Below are 12,278 nucleotides of genomic sequence, written 5' to 3'. Positions count from 1 at the left end.
CATGACGTATCGCTGCACATCACAACACCGAAATTTTCAGTAACAACTTCTGTACAGTATGAAAATAACAGAACTCACAAATACTATGCAATATACAACCAACTCTCACTCAGCACAAGATAACTGCGCACTGATCTAAAGGCTAAAAACACGCACGCAACAAATAAATACTGTAGATGACTTCACTACAGAAGTGAGCTGCCGGCGGTTCACAGAGTGAGGGACTGCGAAAGGCTTCCTTCCACAGAAGAAGGAAAATGAAGGAAGGCAACGAAGCGATGGCTGTTCATGCCATTATGCTTCCTCCCTACGAATCTATTTATGTAAAATAAAATGTTATGTAGTTATTTTAATAACTGACGGGCAAAAATGTCTCATCCTTTTTATCTGTCTTTCATAATACATTACAAAGTACAGTATAATATCCCTTAATCACGAGGAATTATGGGTGTCTCAGAGGGGGTGTTTTCACTCCTTGTAGGTCCATAACAGCAATACTGTTGTATTAACATTGAATGAGCCATAGAACAACGAAATATTTTGAAACGAGTGTCTGGGCAGTATCCTAACACATTGGAACGTTATTGAGAATTGTCCTGTGAACAAGGTTATACGGCATATCTCAGAATAAGTTACGATTTGAATCGATCTCAGCAATTCCAAAATGACCAACAAAAATCTACCGTTTGCCTGCCTGCTGTGTTTGCCAATATTTCTCTGGCTTTCTTATGATGTGACGTTTATAAGGATTAATGGCAACTACATCGAAAATGTTTGTAGATTGTTAGATGCCAGTGACTTCTTGGCATTCTAGTATCGTAGAATGTTATCAAGCGTTGCATCAATGACGTGCAACTGACCGTAAGTATGTGCTGAATTTGCTTGGTGGCTGAAGATCAGATATTTGTAGATTTTGAAAGCGCACGGACCTTTGCCGTGCATCTGTTGTGTACTCTGTATAAGAATAAAGATACTATTACCATTTTACGAAGTTATATTAGCCATAATTTTGTTTATCATTAAGCATTAGTTGGTCACATCGTGGCTTATAATTCTGTCTGCTGCAACATGGTGTACTTGGCACTCATTTAATCCGTCAGAACTGAGCAGAGAATAATGATAGTATGTTCCTCCACATCGGTAGATCGGAAAAGGTAGACATAAACAGCGGAAAATGCGCTCGCTCTTCGTGAACTGATTCTTATCATTCTTTCAAATGTGTGTCTGTAGCATCGACCGATGTATTGGGATGATCCCGTGCAGAATGATTGTATATAGCAAAGTTAGCAGAGGTATTCCTTTTGTCACTAACAACCTCGAGCCTGATAGCCTCGTTACATTGTCGCTGGCTTCCCACCAGAGCGGTGATTCGAATCCGGGCCAAAACAATGCGAAATGAAATGAAAAGTTGCGTTCCTGTGGTTCTGATTCAAGGTAACATTGAAGAAACTGTGGCTTTGATCACGATATCAACAGGCACGTAAAACTTCACTTAAAAGTAAAAAATAAACACATAAACGAACAAAAGCAAAGGCAGGCATTTTTACAAATGGAGGTACATCCCTTCCCCAACGCACTGTCACTGTATTGTCCTACACGGGAAGCTTGCAGTGGTGTCTCAACGGAGCACTTGGAAATGTGTGGCAGTCCAACTGTAGAGCTCGCTGCCACATTAGGGTGAAATGCTGGTAATTTCAATCAATCAGTCACTACTGATCTGCATTTAGGGCAGTCGCCCAGGTGGCAGATTCCCTATCTGTTGTTTTCGTAGCCTTTTCTTAAATGATTGCAAAGAAAATGGAAATTTATTGAACAACTCCCTTGGTAAATTATTCCAATCTCTGACTCGCCTTCCCATAAACGAATTATTTGCCCCAATTTTTCCTCTCAAATTCCAACTTTATCTTCATATTGTGATCTTTCCAACTTTTAAAGACACCACTCAAATTTATTCGTCTACTGATGTAATTCCACGCCATCTCTCAACTGACAGAGTGCAATGACAGCTCAGAACATACCATTTAGTCGAGCAGCTCGTCTCCTTTCTCCCAAGTCTTTCCAGCCCAAACTTTGCATCATTTTTGTAACGCTACTCTTTTGTCGGAAATCACCCAGAACAAATCGAGCTGCTTTTCTTTGGATTGTTTCCAGTTCTTGAATCAAGTAATCCTGGTGAGGGTCCGATACACTGGAACCATACTCTAGTCGAGGTCTTACCAGAGACTTATATGCCGTCTCCTTTACATCTTTACTACGACCCCTAAATACCCTCATAACCATGTGCAGAGATCTGTACCCTTTATTTACAATCATATTCATGTGATTACCCTAATGAAGATCTTTCCTTATATTAAGACCTAGGTACTTAACAATGATCCCCAAAAGGAACTTTCACCCCATTAACACAGTAATTAAAACTGAGAGGACTTTTCGTATTTGTGAAACTCACAACCTAACTTTTAACCCAGATTATCGTCATACCATTGCCTACTGTCCATCTCACAACATTTTTGAGGTCATTTTGGAGTTGCTCACAATCTTGTAACTTGTTCATTACTCTGTACAGAATAACATCATCTGCAAAAAGCCTTATCTCTTATTCCACTTCTTTACACATATCATTGATCCCCCCGCCCCACGACACTTAACGCCCTTGAAAGGACTTTGGCCTGCCCAGCGACCGCTGCTCAGCCCGAAGGCCTGCAGATTACGATGGGCCGTGTGGTCAGCACGACGCATTCTCTTGGACGTTATTCTGGGCTTTCGAGACCGTGGCCGTCATCTCACCGTCAGATAGCTCCTCAATTCTAATCACGTAGGCTGAGTGGATCTCGAACCAGCCCTCAGGTCGAGAGATAAATCCCTGACCTGGCCGGGAAGCACATATCATTGATATATAAGAAATATTAAAGGACCAATAATACTTCCGAATTCCCCTCTTAATTATTACAGGGACAGATAAAGCTTCGCCTATTCTAATGCTCTGAGTTCTGTTTTCTAGAAACATAGCCACCCATTCAGTCATTATTTTGTCAAGTCCAGTTGCACTCATTTTTGCTAGTAGTCTCTTATAATCTACCCCAGGGGCTCTCAAACGTCCAAAATCTCACGCGTGCAAATCGAGGCGCAAGAGCTCCGCGCAATGTGCATCGGTTCCACTGGGCTCGGCTCGGACCAACGCTTCGTCTCTGGGCTGCTCGGCCAAGCAGGCTCAACTCGGCTCGGATTTGGAGCGCTACGGAGCAAGTGAGAAAGAGGGAGACAGAGGGAGCGAGCGAAACAGGCGTGGGGAAATAAAGAGACAGCGCTATTGCTCCAAATCGAGGAGTGCGGGTCTGCGCTCTGGGCAACCAAGCGAAGTCGTCTTTTGCACCGTGCACAGTGCATGCACGAGGCGCATGGACCCTGAGAGGCCCTGATCTACCCTATCAAATAATAAGTTAATTTCTAACCCCATTCAGACCCCTAACCATGATGTGGTCGTAGCGCAATGATACTATAGTACATTGCACTAAATTGGTGGTAAACATAACTTTTGCAGTTTATTAAAGATTAAAGATATGATTTGCCAGGATGTCGGAACACCATGCATACCTATGGTGCCAGGTCATCTTATCATCTCGACATGCCATGGTGTAGGTTAAAGAAAACTCAAGGGTAAAAGGCCTGTACAGATATGACTTTTTATCTTATGCCCATGTACAATAGAACGAGTGATGAACAAAAAGTGGAAAATTAAAGGCCAGTCAGCTTGATATGTGTTGCTTGTAAGCACTGAGAAAGCATTCTTTCTGATCACATTAGACACATTTGCAGAATTACTAACTAGTTTGATAGAAAGCAGTTCGGGTTTAGGGGAGGTTATTCCAGCGATGTTCAGTTTCTAGGGTTCCAGCAAGATATAGCAGATATTTTAGATTTAGGAGGTCAAAAGGACTTTATCACTACTGACCTATCCAAGGCCTTTGATGGAGTAGATCATGGGATACTGCTGACAAAAATGAGGGTTATTGGACTAGACGAAAGAGTGGTTGAATGGGTGGGTAAATTTCTAGAAATGAGGACTCAGATAAATTTTGCAAGGCATAATTATTGGACCTTTATGTTTTCTTGCTATATAATATATATAAATGACATGAGTAAAGAACTGGAATCACAGATAAGGATTTTTGCAGATGATGTTATAGGCGTACAATATTTGTTACAGGATTGTGGGCTACTGCAGGACGACCTTGACAATGTTGTGAAATCGGATGAAAAGTCAGGTTGTAAGTTTCACCAAGACGGAAAGTCACAGAGCTCGATAGCTGCAGTCGCTTGATGCGGCCAGGATCCACTATTCGGGAGATAGTGCGTTTGAACCCCTCTATCGTCAGCTCTGAAGATGGTTTCCCGTGGTTTCCCATTTCCACACCAGGCAAATATGGGATTGTGCCTTAATTAGGGCCATGGCCGTTTCCTTCCCACTCCTAGCCCTTTCCTGTCCAATCATAGTCATAAGACCTATCTGCGTTGGTGCAACGTGAAGCTGTTTGTAAAAAAAAAAATTGAGGGAAGTCTCACAGTTTTAATTACTGTGTTGATGGGGGTGATAGTACGTACCTCATGGGGATTACTGTAACTAGCTAGGTGTTAATATAGCTAAGGAAAGATTTACATTTGGTTGATTACATTATCGATGTTGAAAATGAAGTTTACAGATCTTTTCATATGGTTATGAGGTTATATAGGGATGGCAGTAAGGATGAAGGACTGGCTGTTTAAGTTTCTGGTAAGACTCCAAGTAGAGTATAGTTCCAGTGAATGGGACTCACACCAGAATTACTTACCATAATACGAGAAATGGAAACGATCCAAAGGAAAACAGCACTTTTTGTTCTGGGTGATTTCCAACAAAAGAGTGGTGTTATGAAAATGTTGCAACTTTTTTGCTGGCAAGACTTTGGAGTGAGGAGATAAGCTGCTTGATTAAGCAGCATGTTCCAAGCTGTCAGTGGAGACATGATGTGGATTGTCATTAATAGACAATAAGCCTTAGTGGAGCTTTTAAAGGTAGAAAAGGTATAAGGATGAAGTTGGAATTCAAGAGGACAAATTGGGGCAAATATTAATTTATAGGAAGAGGAATTAGGGATTGGAATAATTATCAGTGGGAATGTTCAGTAAATTTCCAAGTTCTTTGAAATCATTTAAGAAAAGGCTAGGTAAACAACTGATAGGTCACTTGCCACCTTTGTGACAACCCTAAATGCATATCTGATTGATTGATTGATTGATTGATTGATTGATTGATTGATTGATTGATTGATTGATTTATTTAACTTTTCCCTAAAATTGAATTGAAGTTAGTATGGGCATGTATCATGTAGATTTAAGTTACATTGTACCTTATGAGAGTATTTTTCAAGAATTTATCATTTTTTTATACTATGTTAAAATGTAGCATGCAAGACTATTTAATGTGAATATATTCATCCTTTACTACCCTGTATATGTAATAAATGCTTCAAAGAATTTATTTGGTTGAAGAATCTGAGACATAATTGTTGTGAAATGTGGGAATTTAAGAATAGTTTGTATCCAGAGCACGTTACATAACTTTGCAGATGTTGTATATATTGATATTGGTTCTGCAGTATATCCTATACAGTGACTGTTTACCTCATTTTGAAATTCAAGATAATTGTTTAAAAAAATTATCAGATATTTATTTCATATATTAACTGTATATTTCTTATATGTTTTTTAGAATAACATCAAGCAAAAAGATCCAGTAAACTCATCATCCAAACCTCTCATATATGGCAATGATACTCTGAAGATGACTTCTGGTGTCAGTAGTGTTGCTTCTACATTTCCCAAGAGGTAAGTTTAGTTTATTGAATAGAAAAAATGTCCTCATCATAAAATGCATTTATTTGTATGTTTTTGTAAATAGGCCTCCTAAATGAAAGCTCCATTTTAATAAATTCCTCCACTGACTTATATTTTCACGAGCCCTCTTCCTCTGTGATGATTTATTTATTTATTTATTTATTTATTTATTTATTTATTTATTTAAACTAAACTGAAGTTATTATGAGCATGTATCATGTATAGATTTACATTGTACCTTATGAAAGTATTTTTCTATGAATTTGTCATGTTTATCTTAAAATGTAGCATGTAAGACTATTTGAACTTACTTTATTTTTATTCTTCTCTTTTTTATGAGACAAAATTTGTTTATATGTCCATCTCCTAGTCAGCATAGTGGTCTTTAGTTTAGAGGGCCCTGTGTTGAATTCCTGGCCAGACTGGGAACTTTAACTGCATCTGGTTAATTTCTCTGTGTCTGGGTGTTTGTGTTCATCTTACAGTAATACACACCTCTTTATTCACACACAATATACCACACTACTAACCACCAGAGAAACATGCAATTGTGAATACGCCCTTTCTCACAGGGTTGGTGTCGGGAAGGGCACTTCACTGTAAAACTGGGTCAAATCCACTCAGAGTACCCATCCCAGAGAAATTGGACAGAAAGCCACGAAGAAGATTTGCATCTGTTTATTTATATCTTTTAATCAAATAACCATTTGTGCTTAATCGAGCGAGTTGGCTACTCAGTTCAGGTCTTGCGTAGCTGCAGGCTTCCATTCAGTAGATAGTGGGTGTGAACCCCACTGTTGGTAGCCCTGAAGATGATTTTCCATGGTTTTCCACACTAGGCAAAATGCTGGGGCTATACCTTAATTAGGTAGCCCTGAAGAAAAGTTTATCTATCATTTCCCAATACCACCACCTTAATTAAGACCATAGATACTTCCTTCCCAGTCAGCCCTATCACCACAGTCACTTCTTTCCCACTCCTAGCCATTTCCTATTCCATAATCCCTATACAATCTGTCTGTATAGGTGCGACTTAAACCAAATTGGGGAAAAACCCTGATAAATGCCATACAAAAAGGTGACAATTATCCTATAGGGCTTCTATAAAACCATATATTTACCCACCTTACTTTTTCTGCTGAAGCTAGTTTTTGGAGTACAATATCATGTGGTGTGACCTAAAATGTTTTAGCGATATATAATACCATGGTACTACCTTGAACTCCCATTTCCTAATGATCTGCTAATATCCTCAAAGTATGATTGCATTTTGATGTTAGAATATTATCCTTTTCTAAATCTTTGTTGTCTTTTAATTAATCTATATTGCTTCTTCTTTTGTTTCTTTTGATATTCAGAGATGAAATGTTCTGTCTGTTATGTTTGACACTGTTTTGAAATTAATCAAAATATTCTAATTTTCATGCATTTGTTCAGTTCTAAGGAGCGTAGTGAAAGAAGACATCCAGTACAACGAGCACCCTCTAGGCTGTATAGACCTGGAGCACCACCTGACAAATACCGGTGCCCCAATACTTGCATTGGGCCTGAATTCATTGTGCGAGCATCTCAACCATGCCGATTATTGCACCTTGGAACTGTTAAGGTAAGGCTTAGCTGGGAACATAAAACCCGAAATAAATCTGCTTGCAGAGTATATGCAAACTATAGTATATATGATGAACCTATAAACTAAGAAAATATTGAAATTCCAGTTTGTTGCTGTTCTAGTTTCTACCTAGTATTTTGATCTGTAGTTGGGTAAAGGCCTAAGAGGTACACCAAATGCATACTGTGGAACTGAACTGGAATGCACACCTTTTGAGATATTCTCAAAGATTATTTTGAACTGCATATTAACACAGATTTTGATGTACTGTAAATGCTTCATGAGCAATATGGTTTCATACCTGGAAGATCCATGACACAGCCCATTGATAGGGTGCTCACAATCATATGGGACACACTAAGTACAGAAGAGGAATACATGCACACAACCTTCGTAGACTGTGCCAAAGTGATTGGAGTTGACAGGAATATACTGGTCGGAAAACTCAGTGCAACTCTGGGGCATGAAAATCCCGTGCTACAACCGTTAGAGAAAGTGCTAAGCTTCAACCTGCTGACTATTAGTGATGAAGTGCATCAGTCTGGCATCATAGTTCAAATGAAAGCATGCTTCAAAGTGACCCTTCGAGCCCAGTATTATTTAATCTTCTGACTCACGATGTAGTACAGGAGATCGATCAATCAATACTGATCTGCATTTAGGGCAGTCGCCCAGGTGGCAGATTCCCTATGTGTTTTTTCCTAGCCTCTTTTTAAAAGATTTCAAAGAAATTGGAAATTTATTGAACATCTCCCTTGGTAAGTTATTCCAATCCCTAACTCCCCTTCCTATAAATGAATATTTGCCCCAATTTGTCCTCTTGATCATCTTGGAAGGAATAGAAATACTGCTATACATGGATGATATAATAAGCTTTTCACAGGATAAATTAGCTCTTCTGGGTGGATTAGACAGGCTTTACAAATGGTCACAAAGGAATGGATTAGAGATAATCACAGCAAAAACTAAGGTCATGAAATTTAGAAGAGGAGGAAACCTATTCAAGACAGACATCTTCACTTCTGACAATGATCAGCTGGAATTTGAAAACTGATGTAGTCACTTGGGACTAACTTCACAGGTAGCAGAGAAAACCTTTACCAAGCACATATAAGATTGATGCACAGCAGCAACTAGGGCCATATGTTGAGATCAATGACCTAGAAAAGCTGTCTCTAGGAACAGCTTTACAATCTCTTTTATACAGGGTGGTTGGAAACAACATGAACCAGGTATATGAGCATTAGAAAGTAGGTCATACTGATAAATCATTTGAAAAAAATTCAATATCTCATGCCATTTTCATTTTATCACCTGCTGAAATTAGCCAATTATATAACTTTTTGGTTGATTTCAAATGGGCTTGAGAGCATCAATCGAAGAAATAAAACATTTGCCATTAAAGGAATTTAAAACACGAGTTCCAAGCTGACAGGATCGTGCCATAGCAAGTACGGTAAGGTGACACCGGCTGAAACCCACAGTGTGTTTGTGTTTGTTGCTGATTTTTCGGCATGGCTATCAAGCCGGTCTTAAGCCACATGGGGTAGGAAAATTAATCAAGAACACCATTGCACACAACGTAAATTTCTGTTAGGCACGTAAATGAGCGAAAGATGTGGGTATATTTATCTGTTGGAGGAATTAGGATGAACATTTTCTCATTGTATTCACCACGTGGGGGTCCTGACGAGGATGAAGTTGACAAGTGTTATGAAGCACTGAGAGACATTATTGTCAGGGTCAATAACGAGGATGGTATAGTGCTAAAGGATGATTTCAATGCGAGAATTGGAAATGGAACTGAAGAATACAAAAAGGTGATGGGTAAATATGGGGAAGATATGAAAGCTAATAGGAATGTTTACTGGATGTCTGTGCTAGTAAAGAATTAGCAGTTATTCATATATTCTTCGAGGATAGGCTACTCACCGCTACACATGGGAGAGTAAGAGGCACCAGATCCATAATAAACTATATCATGACAGACTTTGAATCCAGAAATCTGTTAGACAGGTGCAGGTATTCTAGGGATTTTTTAATGATACAGACCACTGTCTGATCTGTAGTGATCTAAATACTGTATCTCTGGGCCTAGGATAGAGAGGGTGAAATCTGTCCACAGACAAATCAGGGTATAAAATCTCCAGATATAGGAAATTAGACAGAAGTACATGTGTATGGTTAGTGAAAAGTTCCAAACAATAGAAAATAAGCAGGTTCAGAAGATAGAAAGAGAATGGGTGGCATACAGGGATGCTGTAGTAAAAGCAGCTAGGGAATGCCTGGGAACAACTGTGTGTAAAGATGAGAAAAAAGGCAATATCTTGATGGAATGATGGCATGAGGGCAGGCTGTAAACTTAAAAGGAAGGTGTATCAGAAATTACTCCAAATAAGGACTGATGCAAACAGGGAATTGTATGTAGGTAAAAGAAACAGAGCAAAACAAATAGTTGTTGAATCCAAAAAGAAGTCGTGGGAAGATTTTGGTAATAATCTAGAAAGGCTAGGTCAAGTGGCAGGGAAACCTTTATGGGCAGTAATAAACAATCTTAGAAAGGGAGGAAAAAAGGAATTTTATACTGTTTTGGGTAAATCAAGTGAACTCATAATAGTCCCAGAGAATCACTAGACAGGTGGAAGGAATACTTTGATAATCTTTTTAAGTTTAAAGGAAATCATTTTGGTGATGTGAACTGTTGTATTGTCCTCCACCTTGCAGCTAGACAACCCACTCATGTTTTGAAACACCTGGAATGTACGAGCGTGTCCAGCTAGAGCGCTGACTCATAACTTGTGACATCAGGCAGCCAGTATAAATTGGAGTGTCAATTCTGCCTCTGTAGGCAGTCAGCTGTGTCCAGCGATCAGCTCTACACCGTAAGTCAGACACGGAGGTACCCCTCTTGAAAATGTGGACTGAATAGGCGGACTGAACTCTGATCGAGAGGTCTCACCTCCGGACTAACTACTGCCTCAAGATTCCCGCCTTCCTTGTAACTGAGCCTACACCATTTAGCATTCTGCTAGAATGAACTTCATTACGTTCAAGCCAGACTTCCCAAACCTTAGATAGCCATCATCTATCAGAGACTTTCACATATTAGTGACACTCTACATCGTCAGTATAGACACAATTGTACATATAGGACCCAAGTTGTATAAATGTAAATACGTCTTGTTCAGACAGCAAACTTGTTCACGGTATTGTTTAGTGTGTGCTCCTCAATAAGAAGCAATCCTCAAGTTCCTTTATTTTTGTGTATTTTACCAAAAGAGAAAATAAACTTTTAAGTTGTGTTATGTACATTGTGCTTCTTGTATAAAACATGAACAACTGGGTTCATAGGGAGGATGACAATGATACTGGTGAAATAGGCTTGAGGAAGTGGAAAGGATGGTACATAAACTCCATTTTCATAAAGCAGCAGGGATACATGAAATTAGCCTTGAAATGGTGGAATACAGTGGGAAGGCAGGGATGAAATGGCTTCATAGAGTAATAAGATTAGCATGGAATGTTAGAAAGGTAACTTCTGATCGGATGAAAGCAGTAATTGCAACTATCTGTAAGCAAGAGAACAGGAAGGATTGCAACAACTACCCAGGTACAATATCTCATTAATCAGTATACCAGGCAAGGGGTTCACTGGCATTTTGGAAGGGAGGGTGAGACCAGGGGTTGAGAGTAAGTTGGATGACAACCAGTGTGGTTTCAGACCACAGAGAGGCTGTCAGGTTCAGATTTTCAGTATGTTCCAAGTAATGTTCATGTTTATGTTTTGTAGATCTAGTGAAGTCATACAACAGAGTACCGAGAGAAAAAATGTTAACCATACTGGGGGACTATGGGATTAAGGGATACCACACATATATATATATATATATATATATATATATATATATAATACTTTATTCCTGAAACTGAGACTCAGTGGGTTCCTTAAAGGAAGCACAGACCCATGCACAGTCACCTCAGCAATCGTGGCTAGGTAGCTTACCTTGAGGGCAAAACTCTTTCACAACTCAACCATCATCCCTGGTATGGTACCTCTTGCACCCACTAACAATCCATAAACAATGACAGAGTTTACATTTTACACTGACTGACAGAGCAAATGCAACACCAAGAAGGAGTGGTCAGAACTTTATGCCAATTGCAGGGTAGACTGACGTCACTGAGGTATGCTCATGATGTGAAATGCGCCGCTGTGCTGCGCACGTAGCGAACGATAAATGGGACACGGCGTTGGCGAATGGCCCACTTCGTACCGTGATTTCTCAGCCGACAGTCATTGTAGAACGTGTTGTCGTGTGCCACAGGACACGTGTATAGCTAAGAATGCCAGGCCGCCGTCAACGGAGGCATTTCCAGCAGACAGACGACTTTACGAGGGGTATGGTGATCGGGCTAAGAAGGGCAGGTTGGTCGCTTTGTCAAATCGCAGCCGATACCCATAGGGATGTGTCCACGGTGCAGCGCCTGTGGCGAAGATGGTTGGCGCAGGGACATGTGGCACGTGCGAGGGGTCCAGGCGCAGCCCGAGTGACGTCAGCACGCGAGGATCGGCGCATCCGCCGCCAAGCGGTGGCAGCCCCGCACGCCACGTCAACCGCCATTCTTCAGCATGTGCAAGACACCCTGGCTGTTCCAATATCGACCAGAACAATTTCCCGTCGATTGGTTGAAGGAGGCCTGCACTGCCGGCGTCCGCTCAGAAGACTACCATTGACTCCACAGCATAGACGTGCACGCCTGGCATGGTGCCGGGCTAGAGCGACTTGGATGAGGG

The 12,278-nt window shown here is 40.3% G+C and overlaps 1 protein-coding gene across 1 annotated transcript in view; it reads left to right on the top strand.

The window, feature by feature from the left end:
* Positions 1-12,278, top strand: part of LOC136866744 (tyrosine-protein phosphatase non-receptor type 13) — a 179,957-nt gene that overhangs the window by 42,093 nt on the left and 125,586 nt on the right. The window contains exons 2-3 of the mRNA XM_068226831.1: positions 5,750-5,865; positions 7,312-7,474. Of these exons, the coding sequence (XP_068082932.1) occupies positions 5,750-5,865; positions 7,312-7,474 (279 nt within the window). The remainder of the gene's footprint in view (positions 1-5,749; positions 5,866-7,311; positions 7,475-12,278) is intronic.

This window comes from Anabrus simplex, chromosome 3 (assembly GCF_040414725.1).
Source record: "Anabrus simplex isolate iqAnaSimp1 chromosome 3, ASM4041472v1, whole genome shotgun sequence".
Taxonomy (NCBI): Eukaryota; Metazoa; Arthropoda; class Insecta; order Orthoptera; family Tettigoniidae; genus Anabrus; species Anabrus simplex.
Note: the sequence above shows the minus strand (reverse complement) of the source record. Positions and strands in the feature narration are given on the sequence as shown.